Source organism: Anguilla anguilla, chromosome 2 (genome assembly GCF_013347855.1).
Source record: "Anguilla anguilla isolate fAngAng1 chromosome 2, fAngAng1.pri, whole genome shotgun sequence".
Classification (NCBI taxonomy): Eukaryota; Metazoa; Chordata; class Actinopteri; order Anguilliformes; family Anguillidae; genus Anguilla; species Anguilla anguilla.
Window position 1 is genome coordinate 9,819,951 of NC_049202.1, and position 23,393 is coordinate 9,843,343.

General features: G+C 46.0%; 1 protein-coding gene across 2 annotated transcripts in view; it reads right to left on the reverse strand.

The window, feature by feature from the left end:
* Nucleotides 1–1,696: 1,696 nt before the first annotated feature.
* Nucleotides 1,697–23,393, reverse strand: part of LOC118219564 (echinoderm microtubule-associated protein-like 6) — a 33,895-nt gene continuing 12,198 nt past the window's right edge. For both annotated transcript variants that reach the window (XM_035402799.1, XM_035402798.1), the window contains 34 exons: nucleotides 22,298–22,554; nucleotides 20,601–20,813; nucleotides 20,286–20,453; nucleotides 19,645–19,751; nucleotides 19,137–19,255; nucleotides 18,700–18,886; nucleotides 18,318–18,423; nucleotides 17,045–17,138; nucleotides 16,846–16,946; nucleotides 16,242–16,444; nucleotides 14,978–15,089; nucleotides 14,533–14,660; nucleotides 14,241–14,382; nucleotides 13,872–14,024; nucleotides 13,408–13,539; nucleotides 12,902–12,990; nucleotides 12,434–12,601; nucleotides 11,695–11,902; nucleotides 11,244–11,370; nucleotides 10,002–10,083; nucleotides 9,557–9,686; nucleotides 9,076–9,174; nucleotides 8,517–8,537; nucleotides 7,335–7,508; nucleotides 6,830–7,038; nucleotides 6,279–6,436; nucleotides 6,036–6,150; nucleotides 5,672–5,860; nucleotides 5,080–5,252; nucleotides 4,451–4,613; nucleotides 4,199–4,302; nucleotides 3,521–3,674; nucleotides 2,972–3,072; nucleotides 1,697–2,782 (listed from right to left, as the gene is read on the reverse strand). In XM_035402799.1, coding sequence (XP_035258690.1) covers nucleotides 2,758–2,782; nucleotides 2,972–3,072; nucleotides 3,521–3,674; nucleotides 4,199–4,302; nucleotides 4,451–4,613; nucleotides 5,080–5,252; nucleotides 5,672–5,860; nucleotides 6,036–6,150; nucleotides 6,279–6,436; nucleotides 6,830–7,038; nucleotides 7,335–7,508; nucleotides 8,517–8,537; nucleotides 9,076–9,174; nucleotides 9,557–9,686; nucleotides 10,002–10,083; nucleotides 11,244–11,370; nucleotides 11,695–11,902; nucleotides 12,434–12,601; nucleotides 12,902–12,990; nucleotides 13,408–13,539; nucleotides 13,872–14,024; nucleotides 14,241–14,382; nucleotides 14,533–14,660; nucleotides 14,978–15,089; nucleotides 16,242–16,444; nucleotides 16,846–16,946; nucleotides 17,045–17,138; nucleotides 18,318–18,423; nucleotides 18,700–18,886; nucleotides 19,137–19,255; nucleotides 19,645–19,751; nucleotides 20,286–20,453; nucleotides 20,601–20,813; nucleotides 22,298–22,554 — 4,711 coding nt within the window. In that variant the 3' untranslated portion in view covers nucleotides 1,697–2,757. The remainder of the gene's footprint in view (nucleotides 2,783–2,971; nucleotides 3,073–3,520; nucleotides 3,675–4,198; nucleotides 4,303–4,450; nucleotides 4,614–5,079; nucleotides 5,253–5,671; nucleotides 5,861–6,035; nucleotides 6,151–6,278; nucleotides 6,437–6,829; nucleotides 7,039–7,334; nucleotides 7,509–8,516; nucleotides 8,538–9,075; nucleotides 9,175–9,556; nucleotides 9,687–10,001; nucleotides 10,084–11,243; nucleotides 11,371–11,694; nucleotides 11,903–12,433; nucleotides 12,602–12,901; nucleotides 12,991–13,407; nucleotides 13,540–13,871; nucleotides 14,025–14,240; nucleotides 14,383–14,532; nucleotides 14,661–14,977; nucleotides 15,090–16,241; nucleotides 16,445–16,845; nucleotides 16,947–17,044; nucleotides 17,139–18,317; nucleotides 18,424–18,699; nucleotides 18,887–19,136; nucleotides 19,256–19,644; nucleotides 19,752–20,285; nucleotides 20,454–20,600; nucleotides 20,814–22,297; nucleotides 22,555–23,393) is intronic.

Consider the following 23,393-nt stretch of genomic DNA (forward strand, 5'->3'; position numbering starts at 1 on the left):
TTTTTCCAGCCGTCCGGAGTCAGTCAACATTTACTGTGTAATTAACCTTTACTGTCACTCGTATGCAAGCCTCAGCTTGTCCTTACAAACACAGATCCCTGATCTCTCCAAAGTGTCAGTGAAGAAAAAAGTAAATCTTCCATTTAGTGTCAAAGTACAAATGTGGTTTGTACTTTAATCCAGGCCTGTGTATGCGTGAATGTATGGTGAATACTGTAGGTCAATTATCTCTGGAGATTTGCTAGGCTGATTGTGCCTGTGTGGAGATATGATAGATTGATTATGCCTGTCTGAGTAAGAGAAATAATAGATGGCTTATGTCTGTGTGGAAATTAGCAGCTCAGTGCAATCTCTAGCTGTTGATTGAGGTGTGCTTTGTTAGGGTTGGAGTGAAAACCTACAGGGATGGTTGATCTCCAGGAAGAGGGTTGGGAACCATTGTGTTAGATTGTGTCTGTCTGAGGATATTCAGTAGGTTGGTGATGTCACTGATGATGTCACAGAGGCTAGATCCATGCTGCTTCTGTTCTCCCAGTCCCAAATCCTGGCATCAAAGCTGTTTCCATGCCAACACATCACCTCATGAGAATACTCCTAATCCCCCAGGTGACTCACAGAAATGTGTCATTTCCAGGATTTTGACTTAATTTGGGGATGAATGTTATTGTTACAAGATTTCAAGAAGAAAAGTAATACCATTACATCAGTAAGTCCATTACATCATTTATCGTCATGTTTTTAATCCATATCACGTTGAACATCTGAATAAATTTCTTTCCACTCATCTATTAACATCATTCTACAGGTTCTAAAAATAAAAAGGTTATCCCTAAATAAAAAAAATGCTCTTTGTCAAAACTTTGACGGCTTTGACGGCAGGACAGGCCGACCGTGTTCCTGGAGATCTACAGTCCTGTAGGTTTTCATTAAAATTTTACACACCTAATTCTACTAATTAGCAGCTCAGGGAGACCTCTAGCTGTTGAATGAGGTGCTTTGTTAGGGCTGGAGTGAAAACCTATAGGATGGTAGACCTCCAGGAACAGGGTTGGGCAGACCTGATTTAAAGCATTGCTTTCATTCAGTGCACATTGGCATGAATGGAACGGTGAAGAAGATTCCACAGCCACTGCTGATTCTGGTAAGCAGAGGGTGGATTGCAGCAAGACGAGCTACACCTTGCACGTAAGAGAGGGCCAGGTGTGACTGACACCTGTGGAGGGGTAGACGGGCTCAGCAGCATCGAGTACGAGGTGCATACATGATTGCAGCACAAAGCAAAAAAATCTTCTCATTACTCACTGGTTTAGCTTGTGTGGAAGTTTCAACTGCACAAGGTTTCAATAAAAAAAATTAAAAAATTAAAAAAAGGATGATACATGGAAATCCACATATCTACAGATCTTTCATCCCTGGAATAGAGGGAGTAGGGTGTGGCTGTGAGTGGCTGAGGCACAGGGTGGGTTGGGCAGTGGACATGCTCTGTTTTGATTTGACCACTCCACCCTTGGTCTCCAACAGATTGTCTCCTGTTCTTTTACTGAGAATGGTATAGTCCTCATACAGCAGGAAGTGTTTTTGGAAAAACAAGATGGTTTAGTGTCCATCCTTACTGTTAACCTGTAAACCCCCCCAGAACAATGATCACACCAACCTCTTACACCCCCCCCCCCCCACCCCCAGACAAACACTACTATTTCATACGAGTTGGATAACTATTTAAATACATACAGATACAGTAACATTTTGAACGATACAAAAATAAAAAAATACTTCAAAACACACAGGAGCCCTCCTGTTAGTACATTACTAACCCCCGGGATAACTCCTGAGCACTTTCTGTCTAGATATTTCCTGGTGGAAGTGGTCAGATAAATATATCAACCAATCACACGCCACAATTTCTGTGCAAAACCACAAAACCTTTCCGCGTAGTGAGGGAATGATAAGAACTTGATTGACAGCCCTCAGTTCACAATTGGTAGCACCAGATAGTGTAAAAAAATATATTAGGCACTTGCACATGTTAAAAGGCTTTTTGTAAAACATTGCAGCTGGAAAACCATGCAGCCAAATTCTTGATTTGATTGACAATGTTCACACCTGCACCTGCTGTCACTTTCAGCTCAATGTGTGCAAGAATGTAAACAAAGGTCCATATTCCACAGAATCATTCTACAGCAGCCAAAAATATAAATATGTCCAAAATCTGCGTACACCTTCACAGAGGATCAAAGCCTGGCTCCAACGGAGCACCAAGTTCTCGTGGACAATTAAATTACCACAGCTATTACACGCATATGGACGTTGATTAGGTTCCTTTTGACAGGCAAGTTCTTACACAGCTATGACGTTACTGTAGACCATGCGTACTGATAATTAAGTACCTACTGATAGTTATTGAGTGATTATGGACAGTTTCTGTAATAATGAACAGTGAATGAATTACAGACAGAATGCGATTACAGACAGTTATGATATATAGATAGTACTGTTAGTTATTAGGTCCTTCTTGACAGTCGCCGAGAGATCGAGAGCACTTATGAACTGATTGTGAACAGTTATAAAGCGATATTTGTGAGTTATTGCAGAGCACACCCACCCTGCAGCCCCGCCCCGCAGGGAGGGGCCTGCAGCACCGCGGTTTAGCGGGAGGAATATGTGAATGCAGCATATCAGGAAGAGGTTCGCAGCGGCCAGACGTTCGAGGCGTCTGAACGGGAGACGGACTACGGCGGCCTTCCGGAAGCTTCTCTGTCAGAGGCACTTCCATATGAAAACACTGCGAGAGAGAACAGAGGACGCTCAGCTCGCCTGCTGGGCTCAGCTAGCAGTTAACACCTGGCACAGCGCCAGTACTTTTCTGTTTTAATGTTGAGAAATGTCATTATATTTCCGACGAAGGTAACATGTTTCGAGTATATTTTAGTACAGTTCATAGTGTAGTTACAGTATGTCCATAGTGGGTTACCTGTGGTCGTGGCCTCCGGTGCTGATGACGTACTTGTCGTCGTGGGAGAAGCGAATGTTGGTCACGTGAGCGGAGTGGCCGAAGTAGCGCTTGTGTTTGGCCTGCAGGGGGCGCACAGGAGTTCTGCATGACAAATGCTGTCCAATGTAGAATGTGGAGACCTGCTGGTCCCTTAACCTCTAGGATGTTGGCAGATGGGAATTTCTTGTGCGTGATTGCAGAAAGTTCCAGGGGAACTTTTTATGGTAAATTAATTTGTACACTAATAATATAGTTAAAAAAACCTTGGTGTTTATGATGTAATTTATAGCCAAGTCAGGCACGTTTTACATACAATACATGGCAAATAATATCTAGACAAATGCACACATACATAGTTGAGTATGGCAGAGAGAGGCCAATTATGTACAGAGTAAAAAATCAAACAAAACTCATTAAACCTACTGAAGGCCTTCCTTACAATTTCAATTTTTTTCCAGTGTGCAATTAAATCAGTGTTGTTTGAATACTAAGGCAATGTTGAATGAATGTTGAAACAATACTGCTCACAAATTTCTCGGTGCAGGGGAAGTCGAAGAGCTTGACCAGGCCGAAGTCGTCCCCGGTGGCCACGTTGAGCCCAGCATGCGACACGCAGGCACAGTTCACATCCGCCTTCTCTGAGTTCCGCGGCCAGATCCCCAGGACTTCATCTCCCAGAACACTGCAGGTCAGAGGTCACAGGTCACAGGTCACAGACAGCAGTCCAATCCTCACCGTCTCTCTCTGTATCACTATAATATCAGACTCCAGCTCTAATCATCCTGCACAGACTCACAGACTGCACTGTATTGATTACCCTCTGCCCACCTGATTGTTATCAGGGCCTCCAAGCACACAGTCTGGCAGCACCGTGTACATTTAAAAATAAATATTACTTATTGTCTTCATTTCTAATTAATACTTAATTGCTTAGTGTGGGCGTTAATTTACATTGCTTTTTGAAATGCATATTGGGATATGATAATTGGGTGGTAATTTGTCTGTGAAGAATTCAGAATAAAGGAGGGAGAGAGGGCAGAAAGGGAGAGAGAGCAGAGGAGAAAGAGAGAGAGAAAGAGAGAGCGAGCAAGAGAAAGAGAGAGCGAGCAAGACAGAGGGCGAGAGAGAGAGAGAGAGAGAGAAAGAGAGACTGGGAGTGGGGACTCAGTCTCACAGTCCTACGGGACTTGGTGTTTTCTAACTCACCTGGTCCAGGTGGCCCAGGTGATCCTGTCGATGACGGTCTGCTCAGACACCGGCCTCCCCGTGGGCACCTCGTACACCTGCCGCTTGTAGGCCCCAGTGGACACCTGCAGGAACACGCCCACAGAGCTTATTCCCATGACGACCGCACTTACCCTCCCCAGACAGGTTGCCTCATTCTCTGCCCAAGTACAGTACACCCCGACCAGGAATAAGCGCGTATAGATAATTAATGGATGGACGGAACACTGCTACCTGGATATACTTGCTGTCGGCACTGAAGTCCATCTGGATGACGAAGCTGGGCACGTCTTTACAGAAGCCGATGCGATTGAGGGCGGGGCCCAGCGTCAGGTCATAGAGATCCACCGTGCCCTCCAGCGCCCCCACCGCCAGCAGCCGGCTGTCCGGGCTGAACCTGGCGGGGAGACAGAGACGGGACGGGACCCCCTCACAACCTGGATACCTGCCCCCCTGATGGCTGAGATAACCCTCACCCCCAGTCCCCCTCAAACAAACCCTCGGTCAGATACTTTATGTGAAGTAACTTTTAACCCCCTGGACACAGGTAATCCCCACAGAACTGCATACATCCTGACAGATTACTGGCACCTTAAAGACGATTTCTTTCACCAGGATCCAGCACTGAACTCATTGGATTGACTGCACTGTTGTGACCGCACTGTGTATTGGTTCAGTAACATTTGGATGCAGATTCTCATGGATCTGCAGGAGTGTTTTCATATTTTAAAAGCAGCTAAAGAGCTTCATGTATTCAAGACCCTCCCCTTAGTGTCTCCTGCCCCTGCCCTGCCTGCCCGCCTGCTCACCCCTCACCACCCCTCACCATCCCCCCTGGGCATCCCCCTTCGCCCCACGCTCACCGGACGTCCTGCACGGGGACGCTGCGGTCCCGTTTCTTCCCCCAGACGGTGAGCGAGGCGACCATGAGGACGATGAACTCCCCGTTCTGCAGGCCGATGGACACCATCTCGCCCTCAGGGCTGTAGCAGGCGCACTTCGCCGGCTGGCCCAGGCTCACTTTATTCAGCAGTTTCTGAGGGGGGGGGGGGGGACACAGGGGGGGTCTGAGCAGCACAAGGACACAGACTCCCAGGCTATTTTTAAACCACAGCGGGGGGGTTAACAAGGCCTAATCCTGACTGCTGTGGTGTAAAAATACTGATCCCAAGGTTAAACAGCACAATCATTTCCCAGATCCACACTGCTTTTTGTTCAGAAAAAGTTGAGTTTAAACGCTCCCAGCTTTTAAAACAGTTTCTGGATGTCCCTTCGATGCTTACCCGGGACATTCTTCTGTAACTTTGGCAGAACTTGTTTGGAACACTAAGCTTTTCTTAGATTGGGAAACATTCTCACCAGAATCAAATAGGAATTCTCTAGTGTTTTCAGGGTGAGCCACACCCCATGACTGACCCCTGTGGCCCCACCCATGGCCCCGTCCCTTCTCCTCACTTTGTCCGCCAGGTCCCAGATGCGGATGGTCCCGTCGTCGCTGGCAGAGATGAACGTGTCTTTGGAGGGGTGTGTGGCCAGGCCCCAGATCTCCCCCTGCATGTGACCGTTCATCATGATGTTGGAGGCGGCGTTCTTCTCCCCCACCTCGATGATCTCACCATCCTTCGTCCCCACCAGGATCTTACCCTTCAGTATAAATGATGGGGAGGCCATGCAGTTAAATAAGATTCATCTTTAAGTGACAGTTTGAGCTGCATGTCATTGGTCAGAGCCATGCTGTGTTGCCTGTGATTGGCTGTGTAGCATGTGATTGGTCAGAGACAGGCTGTGTTGCATGTGATTGGTCAGAGACAGGCTTTACCTTCCCCCGGCACACGGACCGCACATTCTCCACCGCCTGGCCGGTCTCCAGCTGGAAGGCCCGACAGCGCTTCATCTCCTGATCCCAGAGCTTCACTGCCCCGCCCTCCTTAGTCCTGAAGGAGACAAGCCTACATCACCCAGAGCCCCGCCCACACCGATCACTGCTCCTCCCACACCTCCCACTGTCCCGCCCACGCATCTCACTGCCCTGTCCACACACACGTGTGTGCTGGTTACTCACGGTCTCTCCTTGCCGCCGGTGACGATGAGGCCGTCTCTCAGCGTGGTGTACATGGTGAACACCGGGCCGGAGTGAGCTTTGGCCACCACGCGCACCAGGAAGTGATCCCGCCACACGAACACGTCCCCGTTTATGGCACCAGTGAAAGTCAGGTTATTCTGGGTAAAACAACACAGCACACTCAGCACACTTCCACAACACACTTACTCTCAGCACACTTCCCCAATACAGTAACACAACACACTCAGCACACTTCCCCAACACAGTAACACACTCACACTCAGCACACTTCCACAACACACTTACTCTCAGCACACTTCCCCAATACACTTACTCTCAGCACACTTCCCCAATACAGTAACACAACACACTCAGCACACTTCCACAACACACTTACTCTCAGCACACTTCCCCAATACAGTAACACACTCACACTCAGCACACTTTCTTTTATTAGCCAGATGCTGTGTATATTTAAATATACTGTATGATTTGACGAGAGGGACAGAGACGATGTCAGTCAGGGGAAATGCAGTGACAGAGATACTCACAGCACCAAAAGCCACAGACAGCATAGTCTGCATTTTGCCATCCTCCACAGAGCCCATCACCCCCTTTTTATACATGAGGGACCCCCCCGCCAGCGTCCAGAACTTTATGTGTTTGATCCCCACCGACACGAACTGCGTGTCAGAGTCTGGCCGGAACTCCACCACGAAGATCCGGTCCATGTGGCCCCCTTTACTGGTCACTTTGGCCCCTGAACAGTTACACAGAGAGAAATGGACTTACACAGTTACACAGAGGGAAATGAATTTCCACAGAGTAAAAGAGAGATAGAGGGAGGGCTACAGAGGGATAGAGAGACGGGTACAGAGGGATAGAGAGAGGAGTACAGAGGGACAGAGGACAAACTTAATTCAGGACTATTTGTTTTCAATTATTTGTTTATTTTTTATTCCTATTGTAGTGCTATGTGATAGATTTTTAAACTACCCTTCATTTGACCAGTCATTTACTGTGACCTCCCAGGACAGGAAGTGACCTCGGGCCCACCTTCCTGCCAGCGCCAGACGGTCAGCATGTGTTCTGGCTCCACCCCCACAGAGAGCAGCAGCTTGCCCGTGGCGCTGAAGTTGACGTAGCCGACGCCCTTCCCGTGCGAGCAGCGCAGGACGGACAGCGTCTGCTTGCTCGCGGCGTCCCACACGTGGATGCAGGGGGAGGTGCCTGCGGCATGAGAGGGGGCGGGGTTAACCATCACACATCTCGTAATGCAGGGTGTGCAGAGATGCACATGTCTCTACGGTGACAGTTTCCATGGACACAGAGAGCTCTTGCAGGCAAGTGAATCAACTTGAAGTGAATCATTTGGCCCCTCCTTCTTCTGCTGGGGAGCCAATCACAAACAGGATATGATGGACAAATAAATGGACAATGCTTTGATGATGGATGTGGGAAAGAGCAGAAGATTAAGGGATGGAGAGATATCAGAATATAAAGGGGCATGCCAACTTGTTAGAACTGGAGTAACTACTCATAAACAACACTGGAGTAACTGCTCAGAAACAACACTGGAGTTACTACTGAGGCACAACACTGGGGTAACTACTCAGACACAACACTGGAGTAAAAGTATATTCATGTTTTGTCAGTGAGATACATTTCATCTCATTTATACATGTACGTAAATTGTTTTTCATCCATATTAAATAATAATAGAAACATAAATAGAAACATTTAAGATGCCTCAAGCAAGAATAGGATTTAGGGTTAGAATGAGGGTTAGGGTTAGGATTAATATTTAGATTTGTTGTTAGGGTTAGACATACAGTAATTGTTAAAGCTGATGTAGGTTTTGGATTATGCTCAGTGTTTGGGTTAGTTTTTGGTAATAGAACTTTTTAAATTTTTTCAATGTATCACTGTTTCTTTATGTATTCTGATATTTTTTCAGTGAAATACATTTTTTCATAATAAATTAGTTCAACCATGTTTCCTTGTAAATATTTTATTATTTTGAGTATATTTAATATAAAGAATTGATGTCTCTTACTACGTTCACTGTTAAAATATGAATGTTTCATGATTTAATTATGCTGAAATATTCTCAGAGCTAGTGATGATATTCTCATAACTCAAAAACCCTGGGGAAAAGGGGGAAGGGCCTAAGTCATGCGTAAACCAACTGGAAGCTGAGGGACACAGGAATGAGGACTGAGAATGGGGCTATCTTACCTGGGAGGTCTGTGACATCACCTGTGTTGTGTGGCCAATGAGAAATGAGGAAATGTCAAAAGAAAGCAGCTGGAGAAAGTCATTCATTTGTACACCTCAAGCACACAGAACACAGCAGGAGAAAGGTCAAGCACTCAATGCAATGCAAACAGAAACACAGCAGAGCCCAGGACAAAACTAATGGTGAGAGCAGCATGTGGTTCACCAGTGAAAAGTGCCCCTGAGGAGCTGAGCTGAATGCAACAGCCTAGCAATAAAAGAAAAAGCACAAGCACAAGTAATTTACAGACTAGACTTCAACTGCAAAAAAAAACGTCCTTTGCAAAACTTGTATACTTGTTTTTGAAATAGTAGTAATTTGATCAGACCCCCCAGGAATTTTAGTTTTCATTCCACTTCAATCAATCAATCAATCAATCAATGAAATAGTGCTTCAAAATAGCGCTGAATAAAGATTATCCCCTGATTGGAACGGATCTCAAATATAATGAACCTGTGTTCTCCATGAGCACACCCACACACACATGTACACAGGGCCCTGGAGGCAGTGCACACTCACCAATCTGTCCCGTCGCTATGACATTCTGGAATTTAGGGTGCTGATTGACAGTCAGACATAGGATGTCGTCTGTGTGCTCCAGGTAGAAACTCTGGGTTCCTGAGGGCAGATTGGGGAGGTAGGGGTGTCAGCGCAGTGGGGGAGGGGCAGTGACTTTTTTTTGTATTGAATGTTTTTGTTTTGTATTATTTAGACAGATTACATCAAGTTGCTTTTCACTTGATTCACACAGCAGCATGAAACTTTCTATAGCAGAAAATGCTCACAATAGCAAATGGCTAATGAAATGCTTGTTAGTCAAGATTAGGGACTAAACGCTAAACTGGAAGGCCTGAATGCCCCTTTGCTCACTCAGACTGAACAGTCCCCTAAGTCTCTCAGTCATGGATACCCCTGTAGCTCGGACGTTTATGTGCAGAGTTAATTATCTTCCCCTGAACTTCCTGCCACGCAGGAAGAGAGCGTTTAATAGCGGACGTACCCATGGAGAGGTTCTGCACCACGGCCGCAGCCGCGGTGTGGAAGATGATGTCAGCGCCATCGTTGAGGTAATGCAGGTTGTTGCGACAGTCGAAGCCCCGGTACCCAAACACGTGATCCAGCACCAGGTCCTGCAAACGGACCGCAGGGAAGAACCGGGTCAGAACACAGGACAGGCAGGGATGGGCCCAATCATAACACAGGACAGGCGGGGGAGGGGCCGGATCAGAACACAGGACTTTCACAAGTACGCATTTAACATACAACCCTCTCCAAAGCAACTTACGAAGTAAATAAAAACCAAGAACAATTGAATGACATACACTCTGAAATATAGTCCACGAAACTTGAGTATTATGCACAGTGATGATGCGTACACACAACCCTGCAACATGACTGTTATTAAAGAGCTGAATGTACTTAAATGAGAAGCGGGTCCGACAGACCTCCACCATTTTATTCTTCTTCGTGACGTTGTTCTTCTGTAGTTTTTCAGGCAATGGGGCACCTCTGCTAACGGGAGGCCGGCTGCATAAAACATAATGAATATTAATGAAATAAAAATTAAGTCAATAATAATAATAATAATAATAATAATAATAACAATAATAATACTAACAATAATAATACTAACAATAATAATAATAGTAATAATAATAATAAGGATGGGGAATAATAATAAAAAGGGATGTCAAACATATGTATAATAAGCAGCAGCCGGTACATTTTGTGTTTGACAGGAATGCAGGTTACGTACCATACAGCTATAAAAGCTCCAACAGAGACAGCACATCTTAGCCATGTAGGATGAGTCTTAAACCTGCCTTTAGAACTGTGAGTAAGTCTGCGATTAAGACTGTAAATAAACCTGTGATTAAGACTGTGAGTAAACCTGGGATTAAAACTGTAAATAAACCCTTGGATTAAGACTGTAAATTAATTTGGGATTAAGACTGTGAGTAAACCTGGGATTAAAACTGTAAATAAACCTGGGATTAAAACTGTAAATAAACCTGGGATTAAGACTGTGAGTAAACCTGGAATTAAAACTGTGAATAAACCCTTGGATTAAGACAGAGTTAGACAGTAAAATACATTTTTCATAAATTCAAACGAATTTCCGTTTTTTTATTTTTCATTCATCTTAATAAAAAAAATCTAGGGCTGGAAATAGGGTTAAGAGTTACAATTGGAGTTAGGGTTATGAAAATTGGGTTGAATTATGAGGTTAGTGCATTTTTGCACATAAAACTACAGAATTATGTATTTTGGTATTTGTTTCAGTGAAATGCATCTTTCATAATAAAAAACTTCCAAATGAATTGATTATATATAGTTTTGCACCCATCCTAATTTTTTGAGTGCCTCAAAAAAGCACTAGGTGGCAGCAACACGCAACTGAAACTATCAAAAACAAACCACTTGAACATTTCATTTTAGATGACTAGCCTCATAGACTATTTTATTTCAATAATACAATATAAATGAAATATCATATTAACATATCATATCAGTGAGTCACTGATAGCTCCACCCCTTCTTTAGTTTCAGGAAGAATGAAAGCAGCCTTTAGAAGAGTTCTGGTGTTACTGTGCAGTGGACTGTATCAGGGCACGGTAGCATGAATGACCTATTCTCTATGGATACATCTGACAGACAGCACAGGTGCATTGTGGGACTGAACACACCTCTCCTCCGGCAGAGCTTCCTTTTGCTGGTGGTGGGGTTTGGTACCAGTCATCTGCCGGATGTTTTCTGCATAGATCTTAGAGACGTAGTCCGTCACCTTCTCCCGGGCAACGTCACTGTCATACCCTACAAATAAACAGCAGTCAGTCTCCTAGGGACCTGTATCGTGCACAAACACACCTCTCTGTCTCTCTCATAAACCTGCACATACACCTGATACTATCCTATACTATCCTAGGCACACACCTGTTACTATCCTACACTTACACACACCTACCACCATCCTAAAACTTGCACACTCAAACACCTCTCTCTCACTTATACACACTTCTACACATGCACACACACACACACCTTTCAGTCCCAGGTAATCAGTCAGAGATCCACTCTTTCCAGTGAGTTCAGGTAAATGCCACCCACGTGGTAGACTCATGTTCCAGGCCAGCTTACCGCCGTCCTCCTCGGCATCGTCGTCGGACTCCTCGCTGTCCACGGGTTTGTTCTCGCGGTTTCCCCCTCCCCCCGGCTCCCGCGCCCAGATCATCAGCGCCGTGTCGGCCCCGCCCACCGTCAGCAGCGAGCCGTCGTCCTGCGACCAGCGCACGTTGGTCACATGGGCGCTGTGGCCCACGTACCGTTTAAACTTGGCATGCAGCCCCTGCAGAGACAACAAAATTACATTAAACTACATAAAACTATACTACACTACATTACACTACAATACACTGCATTACGCTAAACTACACTGTACTACATTACACTACATAACACTACAATACCCTACAATACACTACACTACATTACACTAAACTACACTGTACTATACTACACTACATTACACTAAGTTACACTGTACTACACTACACTACATTACATTACACTATACTACACTACATACCACTACACTATTTCATTACACTACATTAGACTACACAAAATGTCATAGACTACATTACATTACACAATATTACATTATACTACAATACATTAGACTACATCACACTATGCTACATTACATTGCACGGCATGAAATTACATAAATTACACTACATTACAGTTTACTAAATTTTATTATTATTTGAAGATTTAGGCATTTAGCAGAAACAATGCCGGTAACCAATAGTAGTAGCCAGTACATAAATCTACAGCATCACCCGATCTGCTCTAACTCTCTAATCTGCGATCTCACCTTCACAGGGTAGGTGAACAGTTTGACAAAGCCAAAATCATCGCCGGTGGCCAGGAGCGTGCGCTCCCGTGTGAGGGCGGCGGCATTGACGTCGCTGTGGGGGGCCCAGATCCCCTCGCAGGTAGGCCCCAAAACCGAGGTCCAGGTGGCCCACTCCACCTTCTCCACCTGTGTGGGAGAAAGGCGTGTTCATTCACCCGATTACCCACAGCACAGACTCTATAAACGGCCCAGATGCTGAGCTCTGGTGCTCCCCCCCTGTCCCCTTTACTTCTCCTCTACAGAAGGATCCAGATGCTAACAGGGATTTCCTCAAACGTTCCTTAAAGAGTCAATCGAAAAGAAAAAAGAAAAAATTTCTATAGGAAAGATTTTTTGCTATATTATTGTTTTATGACAACTGTAATGATTGGCATTTTTAAATCATGGTTGGCTGAATATTCGTAGTGTAAATTCTGTGTTTCCCACCTCTGTGGATGGGATCGTTTGCCTCTTCCCTCTTGGGGCTTCGAAGAATAATTGCTCTTTGGCACCTGAATTGACTTGAAGTAATTTACCTGCATTTAAGAGTGAAACAACAACAAAAATGGCAATTTCATATCATGATAAAAATAAATAAAATCATTTCTGTTATTACAAATTATTATTTCTTATTTTATATTATCTTTATATTATATTATCTATCTATTTTTAATCTATCTTTAATACCACAAAAATATTCTGTAATTTTACAGCCATGGCTTTCCCATCCATGGAGTATTATATTACATAACACAATATGAAATAATATAACGTAACATAGCATAGCATAGCATAATATAACATAGCATAACATAGAGCATAGCATTACATAACATAAATAACATAAAACACAGCACAACTAGTGACTGTGACTGACCCCTCTGCCACACGCAGACCAATCAGACGCCTCTGAATGACCCCTCTGCTTCACACAGACCAATCAGATGCCTTACCACGGGTATCCCAGTCGATGTGTCTGATGTAGCTGGACGCCCCCTTACAGATGCCCACCCTCTTGCTGGTCAGCACGTTGTAGATATCCACAAAAGAGTCATGAGATGCCACCGCCAGGTATTTACCAGAATCTGGGAGCCAGAAATGAGAAAAACAGCTTCTCCCTCAGTGACAGATTATAGGTTTGGCTGAATGGATATCGATAATCACTTTGCCTTTGCTTGTAGATACTTATGTTTCCTGGATCTTTATTTAGACACATCACTAGTGGTGCCTAGACACAAATGGTAGCATGCTAAAGTCTGGAGATTATACTTTCACAGCCAAGAGAATGAGTGAACCAGAATAATACACGTTACCACAGTGCTTCTGTAATGTTGTGCTAAGGTTAGCCTTGTTGGCACAATGTTGCAGAAAGGTTAAAGTAATGTTGGGTCAGAGAGACAGGAAGGGGAGGAGCTACCTGGTGAGAATCTGACATCAGAGATGATATCCCTCCTGTGATGGAAAGACACCATGTCCTCCAGCGTGTCAGCGTTCACCACCAGGAAGCTGCCGTCATTTAGCCCCACTGCTAGGGCCTTCCCATCCGGGGAGAAGGCACAGCATCGTCCACCTGAAACACACACACACACACACACACACACACATACGCGCACATGCACACAGACACATTTAAAATTGTAGAGAAGAGCTACAGTGGGATATTTGAAACATAGAAGGCAGCTAAGGGTTGAACTAGATAAAAAAGTGTGAGTGGTGATTGTCCTACACATTGGGGTATGTGTAAAAGACCATATAAGGCAAAGAGGCATGTCAGTGGGTGTGGTACCTCGCTTGAGCTTGCGCACGGCAACCATGCGGTGATTGGCTGAGAGCTCCCAGATGCGAAGGGTCTTGTCGTCGCTCACCGTGGAGCACATGGGGAGCAGCGGGTGAGCCGCCAGACCCCAAACCTCCCCCTCCATGTGACCCTAAAATACAGCCGTCAGTCAAACCCCTGACCCCTCCCACAAATCTCTCCTTCCATATGATTCTAAAGCACAGCCCTCAATAAAACTCCTGAACTCCCGCCCAAATCTCATCCTCCATGTGACCCCGCGCAGAAGCACTCGCACACACACCTGTACCAGCAGGGTCATCGGGCCGCTCTTGTCAATTTCCAGGACCTCCCCGTTCTTGGTGCCCACCAGGATGCGTCCGTGGCCCAGAGTGATGGCCCTCACAGCGGGGTTATCCTCCAGCAGCAACCCTGCAGGTACAAACAGCGCAAACAGCAACCATCATAAAGTGAGCATCCACAACCGAAACACCACCTAAGAACTCTTATACAGCCCATTCTCCCGGGTCTCTGCAGATCTCACCAGCACACCCCTCGGCATGCAAACATTACCAACATTAACATCATTGGACAAGGAGAGTTGTGACATCACATGCCATCATTGCCGACACTTCTCCATATTACCTGGTTTCTAAATGCCAACAGGAGTGCACAGAGACCATTGGTAATTACAGGGGAGTCCAGCAGGGGGCAGCATAGGACGAGGAGCAGGCTGTGAGCTCACGCACCCTTGGACGCAGGGGTCAGCGCCAGTCTCTTGATGGCGTAGGTCTTCAGGCAGCGCTCAAACATGTCGTCCCACAGCTCCACCACTCCGTCTTTTCCACCCGTAACAAAACCCTGCAGGGAAGGAGAGGCTGCTGACTGTGCATTGGGTACAGACTCAACGCCTGTGTTAACTGTGCTTTCAGTACAGTCTGTGTTAACGACCATCAGTACGGAGCCCATGTTATCTGTGCTCTCTGTACAGAGCCAGTGCTATCTGTGCCCTTGATACAGAGCCTGTGTTAACTGTGCCTTCATTACAAAGCCTGTGTCAACTGTCCTTTCATTACAGCCTGAGTTAACAACAATCGGTACAGAGCCTGTGTTAGCTGTGCTTTAATTACAGAGCCTGGTTTAGCTGTTCCTTTAGTGCAGAGCCTATGTCATCGCCTTTGTCTAGCCCCAAGCAAAGACTTCCAAACACTGTTCAGAAGGGGACTGTGTCCTTGTTTAATTTTGCCTGTCCAGGTCTGCAGTGGGACTGAATATGGCTGTGGGCCACACCCAGCAGGGCTTAGCAAGAAGCTTTCAAAATCTGCAAGCAATTCAGCTGAGTGCTTCATAACTTCAGCTCTTATTAAAGAGAGTGGCTCACGTTTCTGAAAAACAGCCCCTTAAGGAATACAGCATGACCAATACTGTAACTGAGGCGCTTTTGTTTTAGTTACACTTCAAAAATGCAAAGCTCATTCAAACTTTTCTCTCTGCAGTGTAATTTACAATGCAGTGCATTTGGAACTAACTCATTAGCCATTCTCTTAAGTTCCTTAAGTCCATTTACCATTCCTGATACTGCCACTGTAATTCCACACACACCTTTGAGGTACAATAGCTGAAAATAGGAGGGGAAGAGATTTTACAAAGAAGCACAAATATCCTCAAGTTTTTTGTCAGCTTTTATTGTATATTGTGGTGAAAGCTCATGTGGTAGTTAACTGAGTAATCGATCATTTTAATTTGTGTATTATTTGCAAAGATTTTGCAAAGATTTTCTAAACTGAATTTATTGTTCACATTCTCGAATCAGATATGAGAAAAAGTAAGCTGTATGAAGCATAGTTTGGATAAACCTTTAGAATAACTTGCCAATGTGTCGATCAGATAATGGGTAAGCTTGTTAAACAAGCAAAAATAAATAACAAGTTATGTGTTAATTTCTGTCCCTCCATTTTCATCTTAACTCAGCCCTGAGGCTCTGTTTTGGAGCTGCACAGTGGCGCCCCCTACCTTGTCCAGAGAGTACATGGCGAACACAGGCCCATCGTGGGCTTTGACAGTCTTCACCAGCTTGATGTCCTTCCAAATGAACACGTCCCCCGTGGCTCCGCCCGAGAACACCAGCTCCTCCACCCGCCCGTAGCACGCCGACATCATTGTCTCCAGCTTGCCCAGGTTCCCGAAGACCCCACGTTTAAATGTCAGACCCCCGCCTAAAAAAGATCCACCGTTCAAAACCTCATAACCCCCAACACCCACCTACAAAACCTCAAACCTTTTTAAAATATGACAATTTAAAACCTGAGCTTCAAGCCATAAGAACTACTTAAAATCATAAAGAGACCCAGGTCTGCTACCCACACAAACAAACCAGGCATGTAAATGATTAGGTTGGGAGCATTTTATGGAAAAGGGCACCACTGGTAAGCTGGACCCTTATTCGCTGTAGGCAAAAAGGCACCCCCATGTTTAATTGCTTGTGTTTGTGCAGGAATGTGTGTGTGTGCGTATGTGCTTGCATGTGTGTGTGAACTTGCATGCATGTGTGTGTGTGCGTGGGGGGTGAATAACCACTCTTGTTTGTGCAGAAATCTGATTAGAAGAGGACCAGTACCTGTGTGCTGCCAGAACTTGATGTGCTTCACGCCTACGGTGACCAGCTTGTCCATCCGAAACGGGTTACTCTTCACCACAAACAGCTTGTCCTTGTGTCCCCTGGGGTCAGACAGACAGACAGACAGACACACCATGTATAATTCAGACAGAGGTTTAACCTGCAGTCAGGTGCGTCTCTACAGGCTGACGTGTATTACCTTGCGGTCGCCAGCTTCTCGCCCTTCTTCCAGTCCCAGATCGCTATCATGTGACCCTCATCGATTCCAATCGATATCAGGCTCTTCCCGTCAGCTGCAGGGCAGACATAGCAGAACACTCACGACACAGGCACACACAGCATGCCCGCAGGCTTTAGCGCAGTGCTAACCAACCCTGTTCCTGGAGATCTACCATCCTGCAGGTTTTCATTTCAACCCTAATTTGGCACACCTCGAGGAGACCTCTAGCTGTTGGATGACGTGTGCTTTGTTAGGGTTGGAATGGAAACCTACAGGACAGCAGATCTCTAGGAACAGGGCTGAGTTACCACTGCTGTAGCATTACACTTACCCTTTCTCACCTGCACAGGTGTGAAAACAGAGCACTGTTACGAAGGCAGCGGGGATCTCAAACACCTGCCCTGGAGGCTCACGGTTTCTGCTGGTTTTCAGTCTGCTTCAACACTTAACTGCTTCATTTAAAGATACTAATTTGCTGAAGAGTACACAGACCTTGGCTGTTGATTTGAAAGGAAATCCCAAAAACATACAGACACTGCTGCCCTCCAGGACTGGAGTTTGAGATCCCTGCAGGACTGGAGTTTGAGAACCCCGCAGGACTGGAGTTTGATATCCCCAGCAGGACTGGAGTTTGATATCCCCTGCAGGACTGGAGTTTGAGATCCACTGCAGGACTGGAGTTTGAGCTGCTGAGCCCTCCTCACGATGTCCTCCTCCACTGAGGACATTAATCATTAAACCATCTTGGAGCAGCTGGGAAGTCCCATCTGTATGCAAATGTGCGTTTGGGAGGCCATCGCGGCACCCAAGTGAATAATATTCGGCACACATCTGTTAAATCAGACAGACTGTAAGATAACCCTCATCCACCTCACCCACCACTGTATGGGACCAGGCAGGAGGAACATGTTATTTGCATAATTACAGCATAATGAATAAAAATGAAATATTACCATTTTAATTGGAGATATAAAACGCTTTAAAGGAGCTAATAAAAGAAGAATACAGACAGAAATCATTCTCTTGTGACTATTTGTAATTGATCTGTACAGCTCGCTGATTCGTCCCCTGAATTTTTAAAATGGTGACACTTAACATGGTTCTAACCCCAGGATTGATAAATATCAGCCAATCAATCTTCACTTCCTACTGCTTAACAGCAAAATAAATAATAACAAAAAAGTCCTCAAAAACAGGGTGGTGATGAGCCAGTAATAATAATAATAAAAATTAGGTGGTGCAGCACTTTTACCTGTGAACTCCAGTGCACACACCCCTCTCTGGTGATGGCCCTTCAGGAGTGATAAGCACTTGAGGCTCTGGATGTCCCAGATGTGGATAGCAGGATCCCGTCCCACCTGAACACACACACACACACACACACAAGTTCAGTTCCATTCTATTTAAAAAGTGATTTTTGTCTTCAGCTGAAGGACTCCATTGCAGAAAAAGCACATTGGACAAACGTCACAATACATAATAACACATAATTTATGATAATACTGTTGATCTCATGCTCACATTCTTATTCGCATTGAAATGTGAATCTGAAGTGGGGATAAAGAAAACAGTTTTTTTGTTGCCAATGGAACCTTAAAAATCAGGTCTCATAGAGGCAGCCATTTTGGCTCTACCTGCCCGGTTGCCACATAGTCCTTGAGTGGGTGCACGGCCAGGCTGAGGATGTCGTCGTCGTGGCCCAGGTAGAAGCGCTGCGAGTGCTGCTGCCGGTTGTAGACGACGGCCACGGCCGCCACGTGGTACACCACCTCCCCCGTCTGCGTGTAGAACAAGTTATTCCTACAGTCCCAGCCGCGGTACCTGCAGGGACACATGCGTTAGCATTAGCACCTAGCCTCAGTACCCACAGGGACCCACACACTTTAGCACTTCAGCGCTGTTGGCTATGCTAGCGTTGTGTGTAACTCAGCGCTGTTTGCACTGTTAGCATCGCGTGTATCTTAGCGCTGTTTGCTATATTAGCATGTTAGCATTGCACGTATCGCAGCACTGTTGGCTATGTTAGCATTGTGCATAACTCCTGTATCAATATGTAGCGCTGCCATCTCACCCGTGGACAAACTGAAGCCGCAGCCTCTCCTCTGGAGCCTTCTGCCGTGTGAGTGAGCTGAGCAGCTGCTGCTGATCCCGACCCTGCTGCTTCAGCTGGGGGAGGTCCTCCTTATACACCTGCCAGAACCACAGTCACAGTCCTTATACACCCACCAGAACGCCAATCACAGTCCTTATACACTTGCCAGAACCACAGTCACAGTCCTTACACACCTGCCAAAACCACAGTTACAGTCCTCATAAACCTGCCAGGACCAAAGTCACAGTCACCACACCTGGCCAAGACACCCACAACATGCAGAATGCAGAGACTAGGCAGGGCTAATATAATTCAGGCTACCAGCTCTGAAACACAAAGCTAACTAGCCAATTAGCTGTGAACATGATCAGCACTTTTCCACATAGTTACCATGTATTACAGCTGCCAAATGGGAAACAGACCCTGACATCATGAATAGAGAATAGGATCCCAATTTTAAGGACCCCCCAGGAGGTGTTGCATGTACCTGCCGCTCGTAGCTCATCTGGGCCTCTTGCTCGATGTCTGAGTCCAGCTCTGGGACGTCTGATAGGTCAGAGTCCGATGCTTCACTGTTGGAGTCAGCATACCCCTCTGGGGATGAGAGAGGGGGAGGGCAGTAGGGTGGAGCATAGGGGTGGAACAGAATGGTGTGGCAGAGGGGCGGAGCAGAAGGGGCGGATCAGGAGGGTGAAGCAGAAAGGTGTGGCGGAACAGAGGGGCAAGGGGGCAAAAGAGGTGGGGTAGACCTTTGAGACACTGGTAGTCATTGCTGGAGGTTCTGTCAGTTCAGGAACTTAACATCATGAATTAACTGAAAAATGCCCATAACGTTCTATGAGGGTATTCAGTGTATGAACTGAAGCTCATTTCACTTCCTGAACAGATGCCCAACTCTCCTGGTAGCATGACTGACTTACGGGATTGATTTATAATCTTGGCTCTATTACATATTAAGACGACAACAACAACAATAATGAGAAAGCTGCCGATCTGTAATATTTAAAATTATATATTGAACCATTGGGACTCAGATGAGACGTAGGCATTATGGATCCTAACAGGCTGTCTGTAGAGGAGAAACACAATGTGTCATATGAGAGTAACTGTACGGGACGTCCTGGTCACCTTGGAGAAGCGGCTCCAGTATCCCATTCATCACCCCCTCGGGCAGAAACCTCCACTGGAACAGGGCGTGGTCAGCCCCGCCCGTGCTCAGGAGCCACTGCAGGTCATGTGACCAGCGCACATTGGTCACATGGGCAGAGTGTCCGATGTACCTTTTGAACTTTGCCCCTGCGAGCAGTAGCATCAACCTTATTACTTCAGTACAGTAATATTAACCATATATATTCAGCACAGTAATATTAGCATTAATATTCAGTCCAAAAATAAAAAAATGTGAATAATTATAAACAGTGTAAAATGAACGAAAGCCCACACCTTTCCTTAGTCCGGGGAAGCGGAAGAGCTTGACCAGGCCGAAGTCGTCCCCGCTGGCCAGCACGCCGCTGCTGTAGTTGGCGTCCAGGGAGTTGATGTCGTTGAGGTGTGAGTATTTGGGCCAGATGCCGCTGACCTCGGGCCCGATCACGCAGGTCCAGGAGACCCAGTGGACCCCCTTGAGCTCCTCTTTAACGGTGACGCATTTACCAGCTGCAGGTGGAAGGGGCAGACAGAGCTCTCTCATTAGCAGAGCTCATAGACTGTGCTGCGCATTTCAAGTGCATTTTACTATACACACAGTCTGCAGGTCCCCAAAGGCCACTACACATATTGTTAACAGAGACAAAAACACTGAGACACATACTGAGGAGACCCTGGTGATGGCTAAGGCCTGCGAGCACTCTGACCTGCTCATATGAACACAGGACTCATCATTTTAATGACGGCAGCACATCAGGACGACTGAAGGAACACTCGGCAAATATATGTGAGTATTTCTGTTATTAATTCAAGGTCCTTTAATTCTCCTTCAGAGCTAGGTGATAAATGCAGGTCTAATTAGCACTAATCATCTGATTTATGTGCAAAGGCTTTTTTCAGAGTGTCTCCACGGTGGAGCCCCTTAATCTGATAGAATAAAAACCAACCCCGTGTGTGTGGGAGTGTGTGTGTGTGTGTGTGTGTGTGCGTGTGTGTCTGTGTGTGCGTGCGTGTGTGTGTGTGTCTCTGTGTGTGTGGCTGGCCTGTGCGCTCTTGGATGCAGCAGTGTGTTCAGGCTGCTTGGCTGTGTTTCCTGACCTTGCTGCTTATCACAGGCTGCCAGACTGTCCATTTAACATGCTGGTGAAATGCTGGGAGGACAAACTCACAAACCCAGGTACGGTATCACTTTATCCATTGTGAGAGAAAATTTATATTTGTGTGTTTTTCTTTTTATCCATTAACCTTTTAACCATTAATAATTGTTAAGGTTTACTCCTTTTTCTGAGATAACAGGAAATTGTTGTTTTTGCCAAAATTCGAAAATATCATGAGGCCTTATGAGCGTTCAGGGTCTGGTCACTTTGAACGCAGACCTGAAGGCTGTTACCCATCAAAGCTTTTCTGTTTGTGAGATTTAGATTCACGTAGTACAATAACTGCAATTGTCTAAATCTGTATCTGCATCTGGAAAAATGAACCAATGAAAACCAGTGAGGGTCCTAACGTACTGGCAGCGTTTGAAGGCCATGATGTACTGGCAGCATTTGAGGGTCCTAACCCACTGGCAGCGTTTGAGGGTCCTAACCCACTGGCAGCATTTGAGGGTCCTAACCCCCTGGTAGTGTTTGAGGGTCCTAACTTTCTCGCAGCATTTGAAGATCCTAACCCACATGCAGCGTTTGAGGGTCCTAACCTACTGGCAGCGTTTGAGGGTCCTAACCCACTGGCAGCGTGTGAGGGTCCTAACCCACTGGCAGCGTGTGAGGGTCCTAACCCACTGGCAGTGTTTGAGGGTCCTACCCCACTGGCAGCGTGTGAGGGTCCTAACCCACTGGCAGTGCTTGAGGGTCCTAACCCACTGGTAGTGTTTGAAGGTCCTAACCCAATGGTAACATTTGAAGGTCCTAACCCAATGGTAGCGTTTGAAGGTCCTAACCCAATGGTAGCATTTGAAGGTCCTAACCCAATGGTAGCGTTTGAGGGGCACTCACAGGGCATGCGGTAGAAGAGCCTCTCTCCGTCCCCGTCGTTGGTCTGCAGGAGCCTGCCGTCCACAGACCAGTCCAGGTGAGTGATGAAGCTCCGGGCCCGGCTGCACTCCCCCACCTTCTTGAAGCGCTGGCCCACGGCGTACACGTCCACCAGCCCGTCGTTGGAGCCCACGGCCAGGTACGAGCCGTCCGGGGAGAACTTCATCTCGTGGATCACCTCCTTCCTGTCCTTAATGTGCACCACCTCCGTCATGTCCCTGTGGGCGGGACAGGGTGGGGCAGGGCAGAGCAGGGTGACCACTGGTCATGACATTCCTGTCAATCATTTTTTAAATGATGTACTGTATCTAACCAGGTGAGTCCCTTAGACATGCGAATGTTTAAAAGCTGAAGCACACTGTCATATTCACTCATAAAACCAGCAAAACAGCAGGATTTGATTTTATATGTTTATAGAAAAATGAATTTTTAAAGGAACTGGCGTAATGCAAAGCTGGTCTGTTTGCATTAGATGGAAGCACCATGATTGGCTCAGAACTGCTGAGCTCTAGGGGAGTAAAAGTTCCCAATTTCTCATCTTGGAATCGAGCTCTGTTTCTTACATGCCTCCCATTACCTCAGTAATCAGGACAGGTTTGATAAATGCCTAAATACATGCAACTGAGGCAAGCTTAGCTAATGTGGAATAATGTACCTTTTGTCCTTGTTCAAGCAAAGACAATCAATAACTGTGAGGAGAGGCGTTTCTGTGCCGACTGCATCACTGAGAACACTCGGAGGATGCTAGCCTGAGGCGTTGGCATGGCAATGCATCCCTGGACCACCTCCCGTCTCATCAAACAGACTCACATGAAGATTGATTCTTTCTCACATCTCTGAGATCAAGTGCACTACCATTAGCATCCATGCACATTAGTGTCTTGCGTATTTCTCTGAGAGAGAGATTATGATTAATTAAGCCATCAGGGACAGTATCTTTCTCTCTTAAAAGTTCAGGCCCACCTGCCTTGGCTGCTCACTTTTTATCAAATAGACTGCCGTCTTATTTAAGGAGCTTTTGCTGCTCTGTTTTTTGGACTTTGAGTTCTGTCATGTT